The sequence below is a fragment of the Bos mutus genome, chromosome 19 (genome assembly GCF_027580195.1).
Source record: "Bos mutus isolate GX-2022 chromosome 19, NWIPB_WYAK_1.1, whole genome shotgun sequence".
NCBI lineage: Eukaryota > Metazoa > Chordata > Mammalia > Artiodactyla > Bovidae > Bos > Bos mutus.
The window spans coordinates 14,678,281-14,705,438 of NC_091635.1; the positions used below are offsets into that span (position 1 = coordinate 14,678,281).

The window sequence follows — 27,158 nt, forward strand, 5'->3', positions numbered from 1 at the left end:
GCTGGACAGTGGGGTAGGGCAGCAGAGAACACCCCATCCTTTCCTGTCAGCCTCCCAGGCCTTCCAGATGGGTGAGGAGTGCTGCAAGGCATCACGCTCCCTCTAGCCTTTTCCATTTTCTGTCTCCCCAGTCCTGGGCACCAGCCTTCTCCAAGTCTCTAGTCATCTCTTTCTTATCTACTGTCAGGCACTTAATCGGCACAGAGGCCAAAACCTAAAGCCCTTATATAACACGATGAAGGCTTCCTTTTCTAGAAAAATCCATACCGTATCTATGGACCTCACTTTTAGAATCGAAGAACTAAGGTGTAAACAACTGATGTCATTTCAACTTTGGTGCAAATATTTTACATTTTAACAGGAGTCAAAACTTTACAAGGAAACACTGAATTCTAAGGTATAACTGGGCCCTCACCTCATGGGTGGTTTGAAAGAGAAAGGGTGGGAAAGGGTGAAAAGATATTCTTGGTGAATTTGAGAAGACAACATCATGACCTTCTCCCTTTTCCTCGGACTCCACTTCCGATCAGTTACTGAGTCCTAGTGTGTTTTTTATACTAAACATGTCTCGAATTCATCCCCTCCTCTCCATCTCTCCTATAGCTGCATTGGTGCAAGTCTTTGACACTTCTATAACCGAACCCTGTCCTCCTGAAAGTCCCTTGCTCCCCACCCCCCACCCCCATACTATCTGATCCCTTGTGTTATTCTTCTATGTAGCATTTACCTAGCATATCACATCATTTAATTTTAAAAACATTATTGTTGTGTTTATTTTTCTCTGCTGTATTCCCAGGACATTGAACAAAGGTGTTAGAGAACAAAGGTGTTTAATAGAACACAGGCAAATTTCCACATGGTCTTTTTAAGAGTCTAAGACTCACCTCCAGAAAGCCTCCCCTGATCAAAAGCCTCCCCTGATCAATCTCCACAATCAGGCTCGATGAGGTGCCACTTCTTTTTTCCACCTTATCCCAGTGCCCAGTCACTGCCCCTGGGGCACTGTGCTGTGACCTCGTCCTCCTTCCTATGAGGAAAGAGGTTTGCCTTATTCATCTGGTCATGCACAGTGTGCAGTTCAGTGCTTGGCACAAATCTAGTCCTGGTGGTGCTGCTCCACTTACTTGACCTGTCATCTCGATATAGCAAGTCCTTCAAGCCAAATTTGTGCTCAGACATCTGGCAGTGGTTCCCAGGCCAAGGATGGTGTCCAGACCTTTCTGCCTAACTTCCAAGAAGGTTCGGACCCTGTCAACTGTTCACGGATCCTACTTCTTGCCTCCTTCTCCGCAGCATTTACTTCTGCTCTTACAATCTTGGCTTCAGTGCTCCGAAAATGTGGGCTGCTCTTCCACCCCTGGCTCCCTGGAGACCCCACCAGATATGTTCTCTTCTACTTTCATTCTGTCCACAGGATCCCAGCCCTTTCACGTCCTCTTTCGGGAACCAGAGGGCGCCATACTAGCCGTTGCTGCTGCTAAGTCGCTTCAGTCGTGTCCGACTCTGTGCGACCCCATAGACTGCAGCCCACCAGGCTCCGCCATCCCTGGGATTCTCCAGGCAGGAACACTGGAGTGGGTTGCCATTTCCTTCTCCAATGCATGAAAGTGAAAAGTGAAAGTGAAGTCGTTCAGTCGTGTCCGACTCTTCTCGACCCCATGGACTGTAGCCTACCAGGCTCCCGTCCATGGGATTTTCCAGGCAAGAGTACTGGAGTGGGTTGCCATTGCCTTCTCCGTATAATATATATACATACATATAATTCTGAGGCCTCAAAGCCAAAAGAACTTTAATGAAGAACCAAGCAAAACAAACCGACTCAAGTTCTAGGGATGTCCCGGGGTAGAGAAAGATGTCAAGGCGGTGGGAAGGCTGCCAGGGCTGGTTCACCAGCACCAGCGCCGTGTGGCGTCCTCTGGGCAAAGGAAGGTGCAGGCCTGCATTGGGTTTCTTCCCTGGTCACTGCGGAAGGTTTTGGAGCAGTCTAACGGTGTTGGAGAGTCCCTTGCACTACAAGGAGATCCAACCAGTCCATTCTAAAGATCAGTCCTGGGTGTTCATTGGAAGGGCTGATGGTAAAGCTGAAGCTCCAATACTTCGGCCATCTCATGCGAAGAGTTGTCTCATTGGAAAAGACTCTGATGCTGGGAAGGATTGGGGGCAGGAGGAGAAGGGGACGACAGAGGATGAGATGGCTAGATGGCATCACCGACTCCATGGACATGAGTTTGGGTGAACTCCGGGAGTTGGTGATGGACAGAGAGGCCTGGTGTGCTGCAATTCATGGGGTCGCAAAGAGTCGGACACGACTGAGCGACTGAACTGAATGGATCGGTGAGCTTCTCTCAAACGGTGATAAGGGCGCTCAGAGCGCAGTAATAGCAACCTTGGGTCTTCAGATCTAAAAGCAGTCAATTCATTAGGATAAGAAAATAAACTCATTCTTTCATTCGAAAGGCACCGCTGGGATTCGAACCCAGGATCTCCTGTTTACTAGACAGGCGCTTTAACCAACTAAGCCACGGCGCCAAAGACACACAAACATTTTCTAAGGGCGTATACACAAATTTACCACCGGAATCCTGGTCACAATTTACTTCTCTGAACTTAATTTTGATAAATCATTGTTTGACATCAAACATCCATTCAAGAGTTGCCCCCGATATTGAAAGAAGAAAATTAAAGACCTCAACCTTAGCAAGAAGCGCATGGTTGGAGGGTGTCTGTGGTGCCGACCGGATCAATCAATCCCCGTAGAGGTCTAGGACAGAAGGCAGGTAATTGTAGAGCGCGTCCAAGAAGAAAAACGAGTGCGTAGTCGGCAGGATTCGAACCTGCGCGGGGAGACCCCAATGGATTTCTAGTCCATCGCCTTAACCACTCGGCCACGACTACATATGCGTTGTCGTGTTACTCACTCTCACCCTTTCTTAGTCTCCAAGTTCCGCACACACTTTATCTCTTTTATAATTCCGTGCTTCCCGGGCTAGGAGACTGCTCAGCAAGAACACCAAAAAGCAGAATTGTGATTGACTTCACACTGATGGCCCCGCCCCAACTTTCCGGGATGCTTCCCCCATTCTCTCGCCCGCCTCCAACAGCGCACTCTCAGGGAAGAACAGACGCGGAAGCTACCCTAAGCCCGGCGGAACGCCCTTCCAAGCCCTGGACTGAGCGGGCAATTTGGGTTTTGAAAAGCAGCGGGTTCGTTGTCGTTCGTGATTGGGAAGGTAACTAGCTCCAGGTACAAACTCCCGGGTATATTGGAAGGAGTAAATGTAGTCCACCGAATTGGTGGACCTCAAACTCCGGGCAATTGTGAACAACAGGGAAGCCTGTCGTGTTGCAGTTCATAGGGTCGCAGTCGGACACAAGTAAGCAAAAGTAGCCTTTCTGGCCCGTACGGGGATCGAACCCGCGACCTTGGCGTTATTAGCACCACGCTCTAACCAACTGAGCTAACCGGCCAGCTGCTTAAGTGTTGTTCTTTGAATGTATCATGGATCACTGAAGTACGGCAAACCCATTTTTTAAATCCTAAACCTTTGCTATGTAGCAGGCTCCAGAGACCTCTCAAACGCGAACTAAAACAGATTCCTAATGCGCACGAAGGACCGTGCTCTGCAAAGCGCTTGGAGATGTGGCTAGGCTCTACCTCTCGATGTAGCAAGCAGCTCCCAGGCAAGAAATGGCTGAACACCAAATGCATGAGCATCTTCAAATAACTACTCCTGCAACCCCTAATTCTGTAGGTTCTTCCTGCCGGTCTCGAGGTGTTAATCAAGAATTTGCGTTAGGTCTGGCCCAAAGGAAACCCACAATACTGACCCCCTGTCGGAGTTCCCACATCCGGGGTTCCTCACATGCCCCGCCTAACAATCGGTGCTTCCCTCTGGCCATAATCACCTTGTACTCAGCAACAACTCTAGGCCTGACTACTTCTTCGGGCCCACCTTCGCTAACCGAGGCCATCAGGGAATGTCTAACCTGCACTCTTCTCCCTAATTGACTCCCTGCACAGCCTGACTTCACTGGACCAGAAGTTCTTCTCCAAACCTGTTTTGGCACTGATGGCAAACAAGGCCAAAATGATGGTAAACGAAGGGTGGGTTGCCAGGTCATGAGGCCTGAGACCCACCTGAGTGAAAGCGAGAAACATCCCAAGAACTTTATTGTAGAGCAAGGAACCTGTCAGGAGCAAACCCATGAGGGGCAAGTCCCTGCCACAAAGACAGAACCCAGGTGCTCAGGACCACCTGTGAGTACAGGTACCTCGACACCTACTAGAGAGGAAAGGCAACAGCACTATGATTTCCACAATTTCCTCAAGGCAGGTTGGCATTAGAATACGGAGCAATAACAGCAGGGTAGTGTTCTTGCCTGGAGAATCCCAGGGACCGGGGAGCCTGGTGGGCTGCCGTCTATGGGGTCGCACAGAGTCGGACACGACTGAAGCGACTTGGCAGCAGCAGCATTTTGTGAATCCAAGGATCTGGGGTCCTGGTTCAGTTTCAGAGAAGGTTAAGGGCCATGACCAGGGAAAGGAGTTGAAGCCCAGCCTCAAGATCTCCAGCCACTGCAGTTTCGGTTAGCAGGAGGAAACTAAGGCCCCCAGGGCATTGGGGTGCTCATGCTCCTGGATAGAGAGGCATGACAGTCGGATCTTGGGGTTCACTCGAGTCAGGAAAGGGGACTCCCCACACTGGAATCGCTGTAGCCGAGGAGCTTCTGAGATGGGAAGAGAGAAAAACACAGGTCCTGTGTATGTGATTTTCAGTCCCCACCCTCCGTTCTCCTCCCAACTTCAGAAATTCCCTGTCAATCCCCCCTCCCTCTTCCTCTTGTGACCCATCAATCTACATCCCTGCCCTTTGACCCTCACCTAATGGGATGATCTTGGAGGGTTTTCTCTCCAGCTCAAAAGAAAGCACCATAGGGCGGAGGACAGAGAAACTGGTACAGAGGGTCCAGAGGAAGAGGGTCAAGGGCTCATCCACCTCAGCTGAGGACTAGAAAGGGAAAGAGGTTTCATCAGGACTCAAGCTTCTAACCAAGCTCCCAGGAAAATGGCTATCTGAGCCCCCACCTCCCAGCCACATCTCACCTCAAGTTGGGCTCCAGGCCCTGTAAATTGCAAGGCCACTTTCCCCGGCCCTCGGACAAACTCGAGGAGGGAGGTCCACTCACTGGAACACAGCCCTAGAACTGCTGCCACTTGATGATTTCTACAGGTCACCACAGCTTCTGCAGTCCCATCCTCCACCAGGAGCCTGGGAGCGGGGGAGCGGGGGCGGTTAGGAAATAGAAACTCTGACAGCAAAACCCAGGGGGCCAGTCACCCAGACCCAACAGGAATCGCTCTACACCTTGTTAGCTCACTATACCCTCATCCATTCATTCTAAAATATTTATTAAGCAATTCCCACCATTCAGGAATTGTGCTAACATCAGGACAGCAGACAGTCATGGAAATGGGGCAATGGGTGCCCACTTTGTGCTCTGCTCTCACCTGATGCTGGCCTGGCTTACAGATGTTTGAGTGGGGCAAGCGGGGCTCTGACGAGGACACCTTCCCTGGGATGAAGAAAGTGGTTGGCAAAATCCCCTCGCCCCCATCACAGCCCTCTTGGCACCCTGCACCCAGCTTAGCCTGTCCCCGCTCTTACCTGTGGGCAGATGCTGGTACAGTGTGCACACACCCAGAGGAGATGAAGGCTGAAGACAGAAACGACATGGCAAGAAGCAGTGGCCCGAAATGGGGCCTTGTCACCTTGCAGAAGTTCGCCAGGTAGATGTGGGGCAGGGGGGCACTAAAGAGAGAAGGGGGGTTCAAGAAACAGCCAACAGTGTTCTAAAAGCAGAGTTTGTCTGGAAGGACTCAGCAGGCGTGAGGACAGGGACAGTAGTGGCTTCTGTGCTCTCCTGGAAGCCCCAGGGCCTCTCCTTTCTTTTTTTATTTTTTAAATTCTCTAAGTATGAAAACACATTTACAGGAGATATGGCAAATACAGAGCAAAGGTACATATAGGTCCACTATATACTACAATTTTTTTAAGTAGATAAATTAAGTTTTTTTGGTTGGAGTTTCAATATCAAAATCTAAAAAATTAACAGAATGGACAGAAAAGTAGAAGGACATAGTAGACTTGAAATACTCTATGAACCAATTTAACATAATTAAGATTTATATAATTTTCACACAATAGCAGGGTACAAATGCAAGTTCCCCAGGGCCCCCATTTATTTTGATTCTTGATCTCTGATTGTCATCGATTATTTCTCAGGCTTGAAAAACCAAGATATTAGCTAAGAAACATATTTGTATTTTGGATTGAAAACCCTTTAAAATCCCAGAACACTAAATCTTCCTGGGTAGAATGATATGTATGGACATTTTTCATTTGAAGCAGAGGAAATCCTTCTGACTACACACATTTTACTAGGAGGGGAGAAGCTTGGAGTTATGGGAAAAATTGCAGAGCCTGGAACAGGTGTGGGGTTCAGATGTGAGGCTGTAAGGTTTGGAGATGGGCTTTGGGCCACTGACCTGACCGTAGTATCTGGGGGGAAATGCAGGACCTGCACACAGGTTGACGACCGGAAGCAACAGTAAACGTTGTGGGACCTGCAGGTGCAGGAGGGGGAGAGAGGAGGAGGAGAAAGAAGTCAGTCTGAGGTAGGGGCTGGGACGGTGTCACAGGACGAGCCACTCCCCCTGAGGGACGTGCCCTGACCCTGGCACTATCAGCACAGAGGGCAGAGGAAGGGAAGGGCTAGTCTGGAACATACTGCAGGGGCAAAGGGGCAAAGGGCATACACGGCAGAGAAACACAGCAGACCTAACAGCAAAGAGAAGCTGTCATCGCCACACAGGGAGGGCAAGCATTCAAGAGAAGCGCATCAGGAGGGAGGGGAGGCCAGGCCATCGACACAGGTCTTCACCTGGAAACCCTTTTCTCCAGCTGGTGGAAGTAGACTCGGGCTCCAGGAAGAAGTCCCAGTGGGGGCGGCAAGTGTGGGTCTTCAATATACACATCCAAGTGAGGAGGGAATTTGTAGTCAGCAGTCTCCAGAGCTACGGTGAGCTTCACACACCGTCTCACAGCCCCAGAGCTCCCTACAGGAGGAATGGGGAGGGGTTAGTGGTCCCTCTCAGGATCACTAGGTTCCACCACTCTATTTCTTACCCTTTACCCAAACAGGTGTTATTACCAGGCTTCATCCAGAGATGTGACACAATCTCAGCTGAAAAAGACACCAAGGAATCTGCAAAACTGGAGGGTCAGAGAAATAGAGTGAGAATGGAGTCAGATCCCAGGACAGAAAGGAGTTACAGTAGCTGCTAGAACTTTACCTATGAGGTCCTGGAAAGCCTTGAAATGTCTCAAACCAAATACTAAAAGTAACGGCTTATGGGAAAAACAGCGTTGTAGCAGATCACTACACACACACAAACCCAAAACCCAATCCAGCTTTGTACACAGAGGCCTCACCAAAAAATACCCCAGCAAAGGTGAATCTCCACTTGCATTTACCCTAGAATCTCAGTCAGCCCATCATTCTCAGCTTTATACACTGGGGCCCGTGCCCCCTCCTTCAAATCATAGGTCCTTGAAAACCTGCACTTCTAGGGAAGTTTTGTAAAAGTTACACATATAATCCAACATGGTGTTTGTTTGTTTGCTTACACAGGGGGAAGTATCTCTGCAGCATCTTCAACTGCACTGCAGCTGCCCCCAAAAAAGCTTACACAAGGAAAGTAAAGCTATTCCTGAAGCTATAAGCCAGTCAATTCTTGCACTAAAGGAAGGTCCTTCTCTAGAGATTTTTAGCTTTTGTCCTTGCTTTTTTTGTTTGTTTCTTATATTTCCTTTTACTGCTAAGCTTTGTTCTCAATTGTGAGAAAGCCTGCTCATGATAATGTCAGTGACATGCTGAGCCGGGGCGGGGGTAGGGGGGCAGCGGTGGTAAACAGGTATGAAACACAGCTTCTATCTTACACCGCCATCCCTCCTCTAGGAGCTAAATCACATTCATGAAACACACACTGTAGCAGGAGACAGACAATTCATCCGACACAACCACGGCAGAGGAAGAGAGAGCAGCCAAGCGAGCTGGAGGAACTGGTGGACATTTACTTGCCACTGAGCAGGTCAGTCAGTGAGGATTCAGGCAGTGTCGGGCGGATACCCAGCACCTCTGGGATGTCCTGAGAGCTTGCAAGTTCCACAGTCCATTCATCCTGGACAGTGAGGCAGGATGCACAGCCAGCCAGCTCCAGAGGATGCTGTGACACGCAGGATGAACCACCCTCCTCGAACAACATCAATGTCTGCCAGGAAATGGGGACATGACCATCTCCTAGTGTGTCCTGGTCTGGAGAGAGGTTCCTCACAAACTATGACCCAATTCTGTTTCCTCTCTGGGGCCTGACAAAGGAAGTGGTCTAGACACAGGCAGGCCTTCTATTTGATCTACATCCACCTTTCTTCCAGAAGACTTAGAACTTCCTTTCCAGACCGCAAGCCAAAATACCCTTCCCCTTTCTGGGGAAGGGTGTGGTGAAGTGGGGCACTCACGGGAGGGCCAGAAGCCACGAGCCGGTACACGTGCCCTGGGTGCAAGAACTCAAACCAGCGGACTGAGGAGCCAAGGAACAGAAGGAGGACCTGACAGGGAGAGCAGAGTCCCTCAGACGAGAGCTGGGGCTCAGGAGGACAGATCAGAGGTCCAAGACCCCAGTTTACCTTCTGATCTGAGTTTTCATCTTCCTTGGGTTCAGGTGGGCCCCATCCAGTTCCCTCCTTCCTCTGGGTGCCCCCAAGCCAGCTCCCTAATACATGGAAACTGAGGGTGGGCTGGGGCACCTCTGAACTGGCACTTGGGGGCACAGAGAAGTTCCTCTTCATCAGTGCCTCCTTGTGGGACAGCAAGAACAGCCGGCTCTGTTCTATGTGGGGACCCTCTGGAGGGGAAGGCTCTGTCCGAGGAGGTGTGGAGGAGGTGGCTGAGTGAAGGACGGGTCTGGGCACAGACAAGATCAGGGCATCAGCCAGAAGAAACTGGACATAGACTCTGTTGGGAGAGACAAGGAAGAGGTTTCTTAGCGATGCAGGCATTGTGCCCCAGTGTTCCACCCCCTGCATGGAGACTTCCCCTTCCACTTCCCTGGTGGTGGGACCCAGAGGACAGCCACCACCCTAAGGACCTACCTGGCCTGCTTCTTCTGGATGAAGTCTGTGGTGCTCAGCTCCTTCCAAGAAGGGAAGCTGCTTCTGACATTCCTTTCTATGACCAACTGGAACCTGTCTGCCCTCACCAGGCAACCTGAGAGGAAGACAGTTTTCTATTTTGGCGAGAGGAGAAGACTGTGGGCTGGGCAGAGAAGCAGCCCACCCCACAGGTCTCACGCTCAATCCAGGCAGGAGCTGCATGCCTAACACAACGTGAAGGCCCAGGCCTGACCCCCATCTTGGAGGAGTGGTACCTCCAAGGTAGAAACTGTTCCATCAGCACAGCCAATCCCACCCCTGGCCCCCTAGGTTGAGAGGCCTGATTCTTTCTCATAAATCCCTAAAACACCTGTTCTGAGGTCTGAGAAGCTTTCCTCTCCAGGGTTTCCCTGGCTACAAGCCTCAATAACTCCAAGACCATTCCTCTTCCAAACTAGGGATATGAGAAATGCAAGCTGTCATCCTGGTGTGTCTGTGAGGAGTTACAGAGGGAGAAATGAATGTGGGAATTGTGATTCCGGCCGGGAACCCCTGGCTCCTTTACACCACCTGCCCATACCAGCCTCCCAAACCACTCCCCAGACTTGTTGATCAAAATAAGCCACTTGAGCATGTCTACTGAATCCTGGCAGAAGCTCTCTCCTACACTCCCCAGTTCAGAGACCCTCTTTCCCACTCCCATCATCTTCTCTCCACCACTGAACTCCAAACCTATGAGCCTGGGGTCAGTGAGGGGCTGCAAGGGCTGGGCCAGGAGTAGGCAGGACAGGGAACCGCTCTGGTCCCGAAGTCGCAGACACCCTTTACGAGATGAAGGCACCAGGATCCCAAGTAGTACCTGCAAGGAAATGAAGGCCTAGGTATCAAGTTTCACTAAACAACTACACAAAGCATCTACCATGTGCCAGGCATAGTGTTAACTGTTAGAGCTACAAAATGAACCACAAAGACATGATCTCAGAGCTTCAAGAATTTATCCTGAAGCGGGGTAGAAAGATTGGGGAAAATTCACCTGCATTCACACATTTAGCAGCCAGAGGGAAAGTTTACAGATCGAGGTTAGAGCCAGGAGACCATGGAGGACAAGACACAACAGGGGGTTTGGGTTTGACTTTATACACTCTGGGAGAAACAAGAGAAGGATTTAAATTAAGAGTTTTGTAAACCACGTTACATTTTACCCCACCCATTTCTAGTCATTGCAGGGGAGTGGATGAGAGGGGTCCAGGAAGAGATGGTGCGGTCTAGTAAGAAGGCTAGTGCCATCAAAATGACAAGGACTATGGTACGAGTAGTGAAAGTGGCAAACAGAGGAAGTCTCCAGACCTCTGCTGGAGCCACACTCACCGGGGCAGGGCGGAACGCAGAAGGCAGCAGACACTGCCAGGACCAGGCCAGGCGCTGATTGAGTTGCCAACTGGGCAAGTGCGAAGCCTCTGGGAGGGGCAGAAGGGTCTTAGGGTCAAAGGAGGCCCAGGCCCTGCGCTTCGCTTCCTCTTTCAGGAAGGCCAAAGTAGGGAAAAAGCAGGGAGTCTGCAGCTGGGTGTACTGTCCAAGAGACAAGACATCAGGTTACGTGTCCCCTGTGCCCCGGTGTCCCCCAGGGTGTTAGATCTGCCACCCATTCCCCAACATTTTCAGACCTTCTGGAGTGGACAGTGATGTGGCTCTTCAAGGATTTCGCTGTGTGTGTTCCGACCAGGGCAGCCAGGTGGAATAAGAACCTCCAAGATCGGGGCCAGGATCTGTAGTCCCAGGCTGGGGTCCCCAGGTGATGAATACTTCAGGAACTGGTGGTATCTCAGCACGTGAGGACACAGCCTTGGCCATGCAGAGAAGTAGAGTCACTTCCCCCAGAGGCTCTTCCAGAATATGGCTTCCCTGAGACGAAGTGGCCCACCCCTCACCACCTCCCCAGCCCCAATCCACGTCCTCCTCACTTGCAGGCCAGATCCTCCAGGGCCTTGGTGACCCACAGGTAGATGGGGAGTCCTAACTGATGCTCCCATACCAGCTGCTCATACAGGGAGGCCTGGGGGACTTGGTGGGAAAACTGAGTCTCAGGCACCTGATGAGAGAAGCCGCGAAGCAGAACGGCACCACGAAGGCAGGGAGCTAATATGGGTCTTCTCGTCCCCCCGCCCACTGACTGCAGGAGGTGAACATCCTGGAGCTGCAGAGGCAGAAGAGGTGAAAAAGTAACTCAATGGTCCCAGACAGAGGTAAATGCAGTTTGCCACTGCCTGGCTCATAGGAAACACACAATTTCTCCTTTACAGGTTACTTCCCTCCAGTTCTGTCTTGCTTGCCATCATGACCCACTCCCCTGTGGTAAATAAGCCTTCACCTCCCAGGAGCCACACTCAGCCTTTCTGTGGGCCAGAGGGCTCACTGGGCTGCCTGAGGTCATCCTGGCCCCACACCTGTGCTTCAGCTCCAACATCTCCTCCTCCAGTGAGAAGGTCCTTCTAGAAAGGAGATGCTCTGGACCCACCTGCTCCTCCCAGGGCCCCAATCTCCACTCCTGATCTGAGCTCTCGTCCAAATCATTATTTACAAAAGCACCTTGCACTCCAATACATTTAATTATTTTTATAATTTTGTTGTAGGGGTGTCGACCTGCTCAAAAAAAAAGACCAACCCATAAAGGTAAGAGAGTCTCTCTTTGTCACCAGCCCTGACCCCCTCACATACCTCCAGACGGACTCCTGGTCGCACCACCCTCCTGAGGCCACGGAACTGCTGGTAGGCGAGGCAGAGCTCCAGCTTCCTGTCCAGCTCATAGAGGCCCGCAGGTTGATTCAGCGTGTCAGTGACCATTCCCTGCAAAAAAGCCGAAGAGCCAGGTGATCCCCAGGCCCTTCCTCTTTGAAGACCCCACAATTCCTGCCCCCTCCCCCCACCCCAGGCTCAGGAACCTCTCCCTCGGGCGCACCGTGTAGGATAAGAGTATGGAGTCCCGGACGAGACAGTCTGGACCTGGACACTTCTTGTCCTGGGGGCTGCTGGGCCGGGGCAGTGATTGGGGGTCGGCCTCCAAGGGGACTCCAGTCAGCTCCAGTTCCAGCTCTCGTACACATTCTGGTTTCAGCGGCAACAGCTGGGAGGAGGTGCTGGTCATCCACACCCGGTAACGGTGACCAGGGAGCTTGGATACTCGCAGTTCTGTCAGCACATAGGCTCTACCAGGACAGAGGGCTCGGTGCCACACCAGCTGGGCAGGGACCTGGCTTATGCAGAAGCAGGTGACACAGTACGTGAGAGGCTTCCCATGTCCTGTCCCTCTGCAGGAGCTCCTTCCCATCACCATGTCACCTCAAGGACTGGCTCCTCGAGAGCCTTTCCTTACCTCTTTTTTTTTTCTTTTCCTTACTTCTTTATTTTTCCTGTTTGCCAATTAAATCTTAAGCCTCAGAACTCTCAGGAACTCTCCCCTCTCATAGAAGATGGCAAACATTTCCTAATCCCTCCCCCAAGGCACATACCATCTGTACAGCTTCCTCCAAAATATATAAGTATTTCGTGCAGACAATTCTGCCCTTGCATTTCCCCTATCGCACCCCGCCACACAGACCAGCCATGCAAACAACTTTCACTTATTTAATCAATATGAACACGTACGTATGTATCCAGTATGGGGACAGATGTTAACGGAAATAACATAGACTGTTCTCTCTTCTCTAACATATATCAAACCACTGGGAAACATACATGAACAAGTGGCAAAAACAACACACATTTGTAAGGTTTCAGAGAAAGAAAAGAGGTCAGGATGGGCTGAGATGATCAAGAAGGCCAAGTGACCGAAGCTGAACTTGCCAGGGTCCTGAAGGCCATCTCTGGATTGCTGAAGTGGAGACGAGAGAGGAAGGTGTTTCAAGCAAGAAAAAAACAATACAGAAATGTTCAGAACTCAGAATGAGCAAGGCAAGGAAAACACTGGCCAGGACGGAGGAGGAATGTTCTTGGGGGTGGCGGGAGACAAAATGGAAGAGCCAAGATGAATAAAAAAAATCCAGAAATAACATGCTGAAGACTTTTAATCAATTGGAAAGGGAGAATCGTCCAAGTAGGAAATAAATAAACCCCAGAAGGTATCATATGGAATGTACAAGGGGCCAACAACGGGTTATTGAAGAAATTTAAGCGAAAGTTACATAGAGAAGACCATTAATAAATATAACCATCTTTTAGGGCATGTTCCTCCCAGAGCACAAATGCCATTCTCAGGGGCTTCGAAACACAACTGATGATTCAAGATACCTGAACTTCACAGTCCCAGGTGCTCAGCTTCACAGACCCTCATTTCTACTTGAAAACACCAACCAGACCTCAATGTCACCACTCATAGCTAAGACTTCACGAGTTTACTGCTTATGCAAAACCAGTAGTTTATGATGGTTTGACTGAACACAGGAATTTACATACACACACTGCTGCTGCTGCTGCTAAGTTGCTTCAGTCGTGTCCAACTCTGTGCGACCCCATAGACGGCAGCCCACCAGGTTCCCCCGTCCCTGGGATTCTCCAGGCAAGAACACTGGAGTGGGTTGCCATTTCCTTCTCCAATGCATGAAAGTGAAAAGGGAAAAGTGAAGTCGCTCAGTCGTTTCCGACTCTTAGCGACCCCATGGACTGCAGCCTACCAGGCTCCTCCATCCATGGGATTTTCCAGGCAAGAGTACTGGAGTGGGGTGCCGTCACCTTCTCCAACATACCCACACTACTATGCATAAAACCGGTAACTAATGAGAACCTACTGTACAGCTCAGGGAACTCTACTCAATGCTCTGTGGTGACCTAAATGAGAAGGAACTCCAAAAAAGAGGTGACCTATGTATACATATAGCTGATTCACTGACGTACAATAGAGACTGTATTTGTAAAATTATACTCAATAAAAAAATAAATCATATCAGTTGATGTAAAAAGACTCAACAGTAAGCACCAAGTTTTTTTTTTTAAAGAACATGTTATTCCATGTTTTAATGGTGTTCAGATAAATACTTTTCTTCGTCACTCTTCTGGGGGAAAACAGGTGATTCTGGCAGTTTTTCAAAATGGGATACACGATACAGAAGCTGTCTCCTTGAATGAGCGGGGAAGTCTTCTCCCCATCTTCTATACACAGGGGAGGTACCCCATGCACTCTTCCCTCAACTGCACTGTTCTAGAAGCAAGTCTCTGAAGCTGTCCTCCTTTCCCACATGGTTTCTCCTATGATGCTATCTTACCTGTTAGGAGCCTGTACAGCCCACTCGCACCTCCACACTCCTGAATTGACCCTAAACCTACCTGCACAATGACAGACACCTGGGTGCCAGCTGGGGAGGATCCACCAAGAAACAGGACAAAGTAAGCTTTCTTCTGACTTTTCACCAGAGCACTGAATCGAATTAGATTCCCAGCAAGGTTTGGCTGCACGTTTCTGTGCTTACTTCTAAAAAAGGTAGAGAGAAGAGCAGTCATTTTTTATCTCTTCCTCTTTCTTTTCCCCCCTTACAAATGCCTTCCTTTCCACTACAATCTCAGTTCACTTCAGTTCAGTTGCTCAGTCATGTCCGACTCTTTGTGACCCCATGGACTGCAGCATGCCAGGCCTCCCTGTCCATCACCAACTCTGGGAGTTTACTCAAACTCACGTCCATTGAGTCGGTGATGCCATCCAACCATCTCATCCTCTGCCGTCCCCTTCTCCTCCTGCCTTCGATCTTTCCCAGCATCAGAGTCTTTTCAAACCAGTCAGCTCTTCACATCAGGTGGCCAAAGTACTGGAGTTTCAGCTTCAACATCAGTCCTTCCAATGAATATTCAGGACTGATTTCCTTTAGGATTGACTGGTTGGATTGCCTTGCAGTCCAAGGGACTCTCAAGAGTCTTCTCCAACACCACAGTTCAAAAGCATCAATTCTTTGGTGTTCAGCTTTCTTTATAGTCCAACTCTCACATCCATACATGACCCCTGGAAAAACCATAGCCTTGACTATGTGGACCTTTGTTGACAAAGTAATGTCTCTGCTTTTGAATATGCTGTCTAGCTTGATCATAACTTTTCTTCCAAGGAGTAAGCATCTTTTTATTCCATGGCTGCAGTCACCATCTACAGTGATTTTGGAGCCCCCAAAAATAAAGTCTGCCAGTGTTTCCACTGTTTCCCTATCTATTTGCCACGAAGTGATGGGACCAGGTGCCATAATCTTTGTTTTCTGAATGTTGAGCTTTAAGCCAACTTTTTCACTCTCCACTTTCACTTTCATCAAGAGGCTTTTTAGTTCTTCACTTTCTGGCATAAGAGTGGTCTCATCTGCATATATGAGGTTATTGATATTTCTCCCGGCAATCTTGATTCCAGCTTGTGCTTCTCCCAGCCCAGCGTTTCTCATGATGTACTCTGCATATAAGTTAAATAAGCAGGGTGACAGTATACAGCCTTGACATACTCCTTTTCCTTTTTGGAACCAGTCTGTTGTTCCATGTCCAGTTCTAACTGTTGCTTCCTGACCTGCATACAGGTTTCTCAAGAGGCAGGTCAGGTGGTCTGGTATTCCCATCTCTTGAAGAGTTTTCCACAGTTTATTGTGATCCACACAGTCAAAGGCTTTGGCATAGTCAATAAAGCAGAAATAGATGTTTTTCTGGATCTCTCTTGCTTTTTTGATGATCCAGCAGATGTTGGCAATTTGATCTCTGGTTCCTCTGCCTTTTCTAAAACCAGCTTGAACATCTGGAAGTTCACGGTTCACGTATTGCTGAAGCCTGGCTTGGAGAATTTTGAGCATTACTTTACTAGCGTGTGAGATGAGTGCAAATGTGCGGTAGTTTGAGCATTCTTTGGCATTGCCTTTCTTAGGAATTAGAATGAAAACTGACCTTTTCCAGTCCTGTGGCCACTGCTGAATTTTCCAAATTTGCTGCCATATTGAGTGCAGCACTTTCACAGCATCATCTTTTAGGATGTTTAATAGCTCAACTGGAATTCCATCACTTCTATGAACTTTGTAGTGATGTTTCCTAAGGCCCACTTGACTTCACATTCCAGGATATCTGGCTCTAGGTGAGTGATCACACCATCATGATTATCTGGGTCGTGAAGACCTTTTTGGAACAGTTCTTCTGTGTATTCTTAATATCTTCTGCTTCTGTTACATCCATACCATTTCTGTCCTTTACTGAGTTCATCTTTGCATGAAATGTTCCCTTGGTATCTCTAATTTTCTTGAAGAGAAATAGGGATGTAAAATTTCCATAGCCCAAAGCCATTATTCTAAAAGCTTCCTTCAAACTCTACCTGCCCTTAGATAAGGCTTTTCTTGAAGAATCCTCCATCATTTCCCTGATTTGGAACATTCCATCTATATTGCTTTCTATGCCTTTCTTTCCTTCCTTCCACTGATCCACTGTCCTCCCAGTTTTACAATGCTCCCTCCTCCCTTGGATGGAAGAATTACCTGTACCTGAGCAGGCGGGAAGCCATTTCTGGGTAGACAACAGGGATGGGGGTGAGAGGGCCAGGGCTGATGGTCAAAGGAAATACTGGCACGGGGGTACCCCAGAGCTCCACGTGCCCCTCTCCTGGAGACTTCATCGGAGAAGGGAGGTAACTCCAGCTGGGGAACAGAAAGAGATGGCCCAACCAAGAAAGGTCCAGATCTATGAGCTAGAAAAGACCAAAGGCAAGGATTAATCAGGATCCTGGCGCCCAATCCATCCTGCTCCATCTTTGTTCCCTCAGAGACTTAATTGTCTTGCTCCCTAGATGCCATTCTTATTAGGATCTGAGGCATTTGACCACCCCCTTCCTACTCACCTCACAATCCAGGGCACCAGTGTTATCTCTTATATAGAGGCTTCCATTCCTGCACTCTTGTTCCAAGTTCCCTGATAGGTCGGTAAGTGTCCCTAAAAGTAACAGTCGCTCCCGGGGCAGAGGAACCCCACGTGGTCCAGCCTCTTGGGCCCAAGCCTGATACACAGTACTGCTCCAGGACAAGTGGCTGCAGCATGGGAGACGCTGGTGGGTCCTGAGGTCCTTTACTGAGACAAAGCTGCAGAGTGAAGAGAACAGAGGTTCTGTATAGCTACATTCAAGCCTACGAATTATCCTCACCCTCCACAAATCCCCCAAGATCCTAAGGAAAGATCAATGGGGAACGTGGACTAAGACAGTTTGATTGATTAAAGGGAAAAAATTTGGGAGTGAGGGCCTAAGAAAATGAGGAGGAGGTCTGGGTCCAAAGACTGGGTGGTACCTAGAGAAGGCCAGAAGAAAGTCTGCTGAATGAGATCCTGAACAAGATAGTGCTACAGACAGAATCCAGAGAAATGGAGTGGGAATGTCAAAGCAGCCTGAGGGGATGAGCATGTGGGGAGAACGCTTTAGAGACCGCACAAACTGCTCCCTTGACAGCATCTCAGCTCTCAGCTTCCACAGAGAACTCCAGTGGAGACACTAAGACATCTGCCTAATGGCTCAACATCATTGGCCCCAATCAGGTTCCTTTCCTAATCTAGAATATCATAGCACTGGAGACTGGCTGGGAGGTTGAGGCTGAGGGGGAAGTTGGTATCACGAGTTCCCAGCTTTCAAGAGATGTTTGAGACCAGCCATTCTCAAGCAAAGTGCTGCAATACTGCTGAGTCAGTATCCATTGTGAGGTATCTCACAGAGAATGTAATACAATTTATCAAAGTAGTGACAGTCACACTTTTGTAATACATTATTCCACTCACTTACATTCCCATGGTTTCCCAAGAGAAAAAGGATAAGGTTACAAAATGTAACAACTTATTCTCCTTGTTACGCTCAGGAACATAATCCCCATGTGAGTGCTAAAGATTAGAAATGCTATTTTAGATGGCCCACTCCCCTTCTGCATTGGCCTCATTCTTTCCCAGTGACTTCAGAGCAAATAAAAGGCAAACCAGACACTAATATGTGGTGTGCCCCTGCTATGCACATATTATACTGGGTCCATTCATGCTCAATATTGCATTGAATCTTCACCAAAAACCCCTGGAAACACCACCAATGAAGAAATTCAGAGGTTCAGATACACAGTAGTGTAGGTGGCAAAGCCAGGCATGTCTCACTCAGAAGTATTTCTATCTTTCCCTACTTCTATAAAAGCCTAAGAAAAAGCGGCTAGAGAGAACTGTTCCTTCACCCAAAGCACCTGCAGGACAAAAAACAGTAAGGACAGGGTCACTCTTCGTAGATTCTTCAAGGTCCTGTCCTCCAACTTTCAAGGAAAGTTGAAAGTTCAAAGTCCCATGTATGCCCTGGGACCTGACATACAGCATGCACTCAATGAAGGGAAATGGAAAAATGAAAAATTTTCCTGTCAAATAATAAATTGAGAAATTTGTATGCAGGTCAGGAAGCAACAGTTAGAACTGGACATGGAACAGCGGACTGCTTCCAAATAGGAAAAGGAGTACGTCAAGGTTGTATATTGTCACCCTGTTTATTTAACTTATATGCAGAATACATCATGAGAAACCCTGGACTGAAAGAAGCACAAGCTGGAATCAAGACTGCCGGGGGAAATATCAATAACCTCAGATATGCTGATGATTCCACCCTTACGGCAGAAAGTGAAGAGGAACTAAAAAGCCTCTTGATGAAAGTGAAAGTGGAGAGTGAAAAAGTTGGCTTAAAGCTCAACATTCAGAAAACGAAGATCATGGCATCTGGTCCCATCACTTCATGGGAAATAGATGGGGAAGCAGTGGAAACAAACAGTGTCAGACTTTATTTTTTGGGGTTCCAAAATCACTGCAGATGGTGACTGCAGCCATGAAATTAAAAGACGCTTACTTCTTGGAAGGAAAGTTATGACCAACCTAGATAGCATATTGAAAAGCACAGACATTACTTTGCCAACAAAGGTTCATCTACTCAAGGCTATGGTTTTTCCCGTGGTCATGTATGGATGTGAGAGTTGGACTGTGAAAAAGGCTGAGCGCCGAAGAATTGATGCTTTTGAACTGTGGTGTTGGAGAAAACTCTTGAGAGTCCCTTGGACTGCAAGGAGATCCAACCAGTCCATTCTGAAGGAGATCAGCCCTGGGATTTCTTTGGAAGGACTGATGCTAAAGCTGAAACTCCAGTACTTTGGCCACCTCATGAGTTGGCCAATGAGTTGACTCATTGGAAAAGACTCTGATCCTGGGAGGGATTGAGGGCAGGAGGAGAAGGGGATGACAGAGGATGAGATGGCTGGATGGCATCACTGACTCGATGGACGTGAGTCTGGGTGAACTCCGGGAGTTGGTGATGGACAAGGAGGCCTGGTGTGCTGCAATTCATGGGGTCGCAAAGAGTTGGACACGACTGAGCGACTGAACTGAACTGAACTGACCCATCAAATAATTTTTACTTTATCCTCACCCACCATCTTCTACATATTGTGCTATCTACTCTACATTTATCTTGAAGAATAACAAGAAACTTATAAAAGTTTGCAAGTTTCCTAAAAATTGATGATTTACCACTTTTCAATGATTCTTTTTGATTTTCAATTATTGGGAAACAACAAATTAAACAAACCTAGACAGATTTCTACCTTTTTTAAAAAAGAAAAAACAGTGATATGTATATTCACTTGCTGCTGCTGCTACTGCTGCTAAGTCGTTTCAATTGTGTCCGACTCTGTGCGACCCCACAGACAGCAGCCCACCAGGTTCCCCCGTCCCTGGGATTCTCCAGGCAAGAACACTGGAGTGGGGTGCCATTTCCTTCTCCAATGCATGAAAGTGAAAAGTGAAAGTGAAGTCGCTCAGTCGTGTCTGACCCTCAGCGACCCCATGGACTGCAGCCTATCAGGCTCCTCCATCCATGGGATTTTCCAGGTAAGAGTACTGGAGTGGGGTGCCATTGCCTTCTCCAATATTCACTTGACAGAATACCATACAGCAGTTAAAAATATGACCTAGAGCTATCAATGTGAGTAAATCTCAGAAGGTTAAGCACAAAAAGCAAACTGCAAAGGATACATAAGGTACTGGACCATTTACACAAAGTCTGAAGTCATGTAAAACCACTATATATTGCTTAGGGATAGATTCATGTATAGAAAAAAATATAAAGATATTCACAAGAATTCTCCCATATTCCAGATAGTGGTTACTTTTATGAAGAGATAAACAGGTTTCTTTTTGGAGGACTTCTCAGAGCCTTTAACATGTTAATGAGCCTCATGACTCTCCTAGAGAAGATTATCACATCCAGTGTCTCTCAAGCATGTTTGGCATGGAACCCTTTTCCTGTGGTACTTTATTAACGTTGCCTAGAACAGTTTTGGAAATGGTACGTGCTTGCAAAGGTGCTTTGGTCATGTTTGACTCTTTGGGACCCTATGGGCTGTAGCCCACCAGGCTCCTCTGTCTGCCCAGGCAAGAATACTAGAGTGGATTGCCATGCCCTCCTCCAGGGGATCTTCCCAACCCAGGGATTGAACCCACATCTCCTGCAGTGCAGGCGGATTCTTTACTGCTGAGCCATCAGGGAAGCCCTTAGGAAATGGTAAAGTTTTTAAAAATAAAATAAAATAACTCGGCTTCAGACCTCAAACTCAGGTCTCCCAAAATACAATGATCTGCACTTGCTGAAGTCACTGTCTATATCTTAGTTTCCTAGCACAAACAAATGAAATAATATCAGCCTCTCTCCCCACTTTGAGGGTTCTTTTCCGATATTTTCTATCTTCTCAACCCCTTCCCCTTGTCTCTAAACACGACTTGAGCCAAATAAGATCAACAGTTAAAGGAAAGCAGCTTGATGGAGAAGGAGAAGGATTGGCAAAAGGAGGTTTTATTTACACCACCTTTTTCTCACCTCAGCAAGTTTCCCCTCACTCATCTCAAAAGATAAGTACTTTGTTTTCAATCCCAAATTTAACTTTCCTGTGAACCCCTCCCCTTCTTACCTGTAGCTGAGGGGCAGTGTCAAACCCTGGCTCGTTCCCTGGGACAACCAGGTAGTCTTCACACAGTCAATGACCAACTGAGCCAACTGGACATCAGGCTCCTTGCCAGGTGGACACAGGGTCTCTTGGATGAAAGCCTGGGCGACCTCAAGCCAGGCTTGCTCCTGAGGAAAGTAAAGCTAGTTAAAACACCTTCCTGACTATCCTGCCCACCAGGGAAATTTGGGAAAGAATAAAGGAATAGATTACAAAAAAAAAAAGTTAAGAGGGAATGTAAATGAATATGTAATGTAAAGGAGTTTAGAGTTTGAAGAAACCTCAGAAGTCTTAGTTTCAGACAGACAATCAGCTTAGACAACTGGCCATTCAGCTTTGGCCTTGCCTCTTTAACAAAACCGTACCAATCCTTAAAGCACTCAATTAGAATAAATATTCCTCATGAAGTCTTCTCTGAGCATCTCCGAGAGAATCCTGCTCCCTTCCTTGAGGCTCCCACAGTACCTTGCATACGCCTCTATTGAGAGCAGTGATCAGCAGGGGCAGCCCATCTTATATGGGGTCTGATTCTAGTTCTTTTTTTCTTTTCCTCTGGCCATGCTGAATGGCTTGTAAGATACCAGTTCCCCAACCAGGGATTGAATCCAGACCCTGTGCAGTGAAAGCACCGAATCCTAGCCACTGGACCACCAGAAAATTCCCATGGGTCTGATTCTAAAGCCAGGAAGTGGAACAAAACTGGTCAAAAGTCACCCTCAGAATCTGCTTGCCAAACAGGGGACACAACTTCAACCCCTGGTCTGGGAAGATTCCACATGCCTCAGGGCAACTAAGCCTTCCAGCTGCAACTACAGAAGCCCTTGCACCACCTAGAGCCTGAGCTCCACAAGAGAAGCCACTGCAATGAGAAGCCCATGCATCACAATGAATAGCACCCACTCGACACAACTAAAGAAAGCCCTGGTGCAGCAAGGAAGACCCAAAGCAGCCAAAAACAAATGAATAAATTAAAAAAAATAAAGGTTTTGTTGCTATGTTAACTTTAAAGAAATAAAGTCACCTTCAAAAAAAAAATCCTTTAAATTGCTCATAAACTATAGTACATAGTACCGTATAGTAACATGTATATGGAAATGTGCTTAATAGACGTTACATAAAAGAACATAGGCAGTATAATTTTTAATCATTTCCCCCTTTTTTTCTAATTCTTTTATTAATGCCCCCTCATTTTTTAGTGAAGTGTATACATTTGAGGTACTATAAACTGATTATATGTAAGACACAATTCCCTGGAATTGTTTCCTGTTCTAGTAATCTAGTAGATCTTAACCTTGTAGCTAAGGGGTTTCCTAAGAAGGACAGGAACCATCTTTGTGTATGTGCCAGATTTTGTTGCCTCTGTATATAGATAACTCTAGGGGAGGGGACCAGTCTGGCATACTCTCAGTGCTAAGCAGGTTTCTTTAAAAATTCCGAAAGATTCAACAATACTTAGGGGTAGGACCTTTATCCTTCTTGATCCCCAGCGATAATCTTAAACCATTACAGCTTTATCCCTGTTCCTCCAATGCTCTTCTATGATCAGTCTTCCACATTCAGTTAATCTTTGTGTGCTGTTCAGTTGCATCGGACTCTTTGTGACCCCCATGGACTGTAGCTCACCAGGCTCCTCTGTCCATGGGATTTCCCAGCAAGAATACTGGAGTAGGTTGCCACTTCCTAATTCAGGGGGTCTTCCTGACCCAGGGATCGAACCCGTGTCTCCTGTATAGGCATGCAGATTCTCTACCATTGCGCCAAATGGGAAGTCCCCAATTAGCCTTTAGCAGCTTGAAAAACCAGCATTCAAGTTCTAGATGACTTCAGAGTCCTTGTAAACAGTGCTATCACTGACCTCACCTTCACCCTACCTCAGTCACTCTTGTTCATGGTCAGGGTTCTCAAAATTGGACCAGGTCATCACTCAGAACTGCCCACCAACATAATAACAGCCCAGACTCCCACATTTTTTGTCTTCTTCTCTTGGTCTTCTCTTTTAGCTCCATTGGCACATAGAATACTACTGTTTCTCAAAGTGGTACTGCTGCCTCAGAATCACCAAACTTTTGCTTAAAACGCAGTTGGAAAAAAAAAAAAAAACCGCAGTTGATTTTTAGGTGGTTCCATCTATTGAATCAGAATCCAGGAGTGGGTGGGGTGGGGTGAGGAGGTTGGCAACAGTGTATATTGAATTTGGGTCTCCTGTAGGGAAAGGAAGAAGTGAAAGAGGATATCCATATTTCAAAGTAGAACCATTGGGTTGAGGATATTTGCAAAGCTAGTGAACATCCTAAGAGATGTGGATTTTGTGGGAAGTTCAGTGTTGGTATGTAGGCTGGCCAGGTGGAGAATCTGGTAGGCAGGTGGATATAACTGGTATCAGGAGAGAGATCTCAGCTAAAGTATAGATTTAGGAAAACCAGGACCCGTCACTGGCTATTAAAGCCATCCAGTCAGTGGATGAGGTCAAGAAAGTATTAACCTGGGAAGTTTACTTAATTTAGATTCTATCTCCTCAATATCTTTTTAATGTCTTCACGTTTGGAACCTCAACATTGCTGCGGGGTCGGGGGTCACCACCACCTCTTACTACACATAAACCACAGTCTTTTAACAGATACTCGCTAGTCCACTCTCTACACTCCTACCTAAGGAAACAAAAATGAAACTCAACCGATCACTCTTTGGCTTAAAACGCTTCAATAACTCCGTTATCCTCAGGTTGAAGTCGCTGCCTACCAAGACTTACAAGACTGTCAGCTCTGACCCTTCCACCACCACCCAATTGAACTTCTTGAGTTTTTCAAAGACAAACTCTTTTGCTCTATTTCTAGCCTTTGAACAGATTTTTGCTTGCTCCTTGAAACCTCTTTTATCTCCTTTGTTTTTTAAACCCTGCTAACTCTTACACGCCGGAGAAGGCAATGGCACCCCACTCCAGTACTCTTGTCTGGAAAATCCCATGGATGGAGGAGCCTGGTGGGCTGCAGTCCATGGGGTCGCTGAGGGTCAGACACGACTGAGCGACTTCACTTTCACTTTTCACTTTCATGCATTGGAGAAGGAAATGGCAACCCACTCCAGTGTTCTTGCCTGGAGAATCCCAGGGACGGGGGAGCCTGGTAGGCTGCCGTTTATGGGGTCGCACAGAGTCGGACACGACTGAAGCGACTTAGCAGCAGCAGCAAATCTTACACGCACTTCGGGTCTTATAAGCTTTTCCGGATTATCGGTTACCCATTTTCTCTATAGTTACGTCAGGGGTCTCCCCCAGGAACTCACAGGCCCACAGGTAGCCGTTAGTGTGATCCTGGCTTCCCATTGGGCTTGAAACCTAAACATTGGACAGAGACGTGTTTAATACTCACAGACGGCGCCGCAAGCATAATGGAATAAATACGCAGAACCAGTGAAAGGGGCGGAAGAAACAGCCTCACAGTCGCTCTCCCCCGGGAGAGGCCAGCGACGTCAGGGAGGCAGAGAGGCAAGGAGGAGGTTACAGGGGGAAAAAAGAAAATCTGGAACAACAAAAAAAGAGACGAGGGACGGAGAACAGCACTCACAGAGCCAGGAACCCCAGGCCGGCAGCCCGCCATGACGCGCCCGCGACTCCCCCCTGCGAAGCGCGCGGAGACTTGAAGGACGGCTGATTCGTGACGTCATCAGCGGGCGCGCCCCTGGCTCCACCTCCGACTCCTCCCCATTCAGCCTCAGTACCGTTCTGCTCTGACTCCCACCCCTGTCCCCTACTCTGGCATACCTAATCTCTTCCCCAGTGATACCTCGGAGAAGGCAATGGCACCCCACTCCAGTACTCTTGCCTGGAAAACCCCACGGATGGAGGAGCCTGGTAGGCTGCAGTCCATGGGATCGCTGAGGGTCGGACACGACTGAGCGACTCACTTTCACTTTTCACTTTCATGCATTGGAGAAGGAAATGGCAACCCACTCCAGTGTTCTTCCCTGGAGAATCCCAGGGACGGGGGAGCCTGGTGGGCTGCCGTCTATGGGGTCACACAGAGTCGAACACGACTGAAGTGACTTAGCAGCAGCAGCAGCAGTGATACCTTGTCTTGCATCTCTGGGATGAGGGATTTTAGGAGCGCAAATACAACCGGCCTGGCTGATAACGCCTAAGCATCTTTCCATCTTGCTGATCCTGCCAAGTAGAGGAACTGTTTCCTCCTTAATGCAGCCAGAGCACATCATTCCTTTTTTTTTTTTTTTTTAACTGTCAGTCTCCATGTTCTAGAATTAAGCTCCATGAGAGCAAATATTTTTATTTGCTTTCTTCACTGCTATACCCCCAAAGCCTAGAATAGTGCTGACACATAGTTGCATGAATTCTGTGCACTCCACTGCCTATTAAGCCATGGGTTGACTAAAGGACTAAATTTAGTCCTAAGACTAAATTAGGAAGAGAAGAGGCTTTCATTAGTAAATACACAAAAATTTATAAGCTTCTTGTTTGAAAAGTACTGTTCTGGGCATCAAATACAAAGAAAAATAGATTAGGTTAAAACTTCTAGGTCAGTTCAGTTCAGTTCAGTTGCTCAGTGGTGTCCAATTCTTTGCGACCCCATGAACCGCAGAATGCCAGGCCTCCCTGTCCATCACCAACTCCCGGAGTTCACCCAAACTCATGTCCATCGAGTCGGTGATGCCATCCAGCCATCTCATCTTCTGTCGTCCCCTTCTCCTCCTGCCCCCAATCCCTCCCAGCATCAGGGTCTTTTCCAATGAGTCAACTCTTTGCACGAGGTGGCCAAAGTACTGGAGTTTCAGCTTCAGCATCAGTCCTTCCAGTGAACACCTAGGACTGATCTCCTTTAGAATGGACTGGTTGGATCTCCTTGCAGTCCAAGGGACTCTCAAGAGTCTTCTCCAACACCACAGTTCAAAAGCATCAATTCTTCGGCACTCAGCCTTCTTCACAATCCAACTCTCACATCCATACATGACCACTGGAAAAACCATAGCCTTGACTACATGGACCTTTGTTGGCAAAGTAATGTCTCTGCTTTTTAATATGTTGTCTAGGTTGGTTATAACTTTCCTTCCAAGGAGTAAGCATCTTTTAATTTCATGGCTGCAGTCACCATCTGCAGTGATTTTGGAGCCCCCCAAAATAAAGTCTGACACTGTTTCCCCATCTATTTCCCATGAAGTGATGGGACCAGATGCCATGATCTTAGTTTTCTGAAGGTTATTTCTAGGTACTCATAGTCAAATGGGGGAAATAGTAAAGTAAAATGTGTAGAATGTGAGTTATAGGTACTGAGGAATGCAGGGGTGTCCCTTTTATATAGTGAAAGCCTTACTTAAACAATGATTTTCTATTTAAAAAATTGAGAGAAGTGAAGGATTCATATGATGGGGATTATAGAGAAAGAAAGGACAGGTGAAACAACAAAGGCTTTGTAGTGGAAAAAAATGCAAGAAGTCAGTGAGGCTGGAGGGAAGGAAGGGAAATTAAAGGTATGAAGTGAAAGAAGAGCATCAAAGACCATTGTATACTTGCAGCAGCTTCAAATCATTTTTAGAGCAAGATAGAATAACATTTATTATAAATAACTGGGCACCACAATGTATAACTAGTTCATGTAATAAGGAATAGAGAGCTTGTATTGAATGAAATTGAATTAGGGGATACCATAACTTGTAGAATTAAAATTTCTTTAAATTTAATTGTATTTTTTATTGAAGTATATTTGATTTACAATGTTGGTGCCAAGTTATTTATAAGGCAAATATATGTTTGCAATTATTTCCCATTATTACATCAGAGATATGTCCCTTCCCTTTTCATCAATACAACAGGAATGAGAGATTCCCCTAGAGGAGGTGAAACCTCTCTCTCACTCCACTGCAGCCACATTGACTCCCTAATTAGAACACCAGTCAGAGCCTAGTCAAAATCACAAACCTAATCATTCCTATTGCATTCAGTATTTCTAAGCTC

General features: G+C 47.4%; 1 protein-coding gene and 3 non-coding genes across 4 annotated transcripts; all 4 read right to left on the reverse strand.

The window, feature by feature from the left end:
* Nucleotides 1-2,455: 2,455 nt before the first annotated feature.
* On the reverse strand, nt 2,456-2,529 carry TRNAT-AGU (transfer RNA threonine (anticodon AGU)). Its single transcript has one exon. It is a non-coding gene; the product is annotated as a tRNA-Thr (tRNA).
* A 284-nt stretch (nt 2,530-2,813) lies between these two features.
* Nucleotides 2,814-2,895, reverse strand: TRNAS-AGA (transfer RNA serine (anticodon AGA)). The gene has a single exon. It is a non-coding gene; the product is annotated as a tRNA-Ser (tRNA).
* A 499-nt stretch (nt 2,896-3,394) lies between these two features.
* On the reverse strand, nt 3,395-3,468 carry TRNAI-AAU (transfer RNA isoleucine (anticodon AAU)). The gene has a single exon. It is a non-coding gene; the product is annotated as a tRNA-Ile (tRNA).
* Nucleotides 3,469-4,143: 675 nt separating this feature from the next.
* On the reverse strand, nt 4,144-24,896 carry CTC1 (CST telomere replication complex component 1). The gene is given in 24 exon segments (XM_070389448.1): nt 4,144-4,728; nt 4,883-5,009; nt 5,105-5,270; nt 5,510-5,574; nt 5,667-5,785; nt 5,788-5,810; nt 6,548-6,625; nt 6,943-7,117; nt 7,213-7,274; nt 8,139-8,332; nt 8,580-8,669; nt 8,748-9,075; nt 9,213-9,327; nt 9,945-10,071; nt 10,581-10,781; nt 10,877-11,054; nt 11,174-11,406; nt 11,928-12,056; nt 12,169-12,459; nt 14,529-14,673; nt 16,682-16,890; nt 17,041-17,278; nt 21,161-21,324; nt 24,760-24,896. Coding segments are annotated over 24 exon segments (3,630 nt in total). The 5' UTR covers nt 24,793-24,896; the 3' UTR covers nt 4,144-4,588.
* Nucleotides 24,897-27,158: the final 2,262 nt, after the last annotated feature.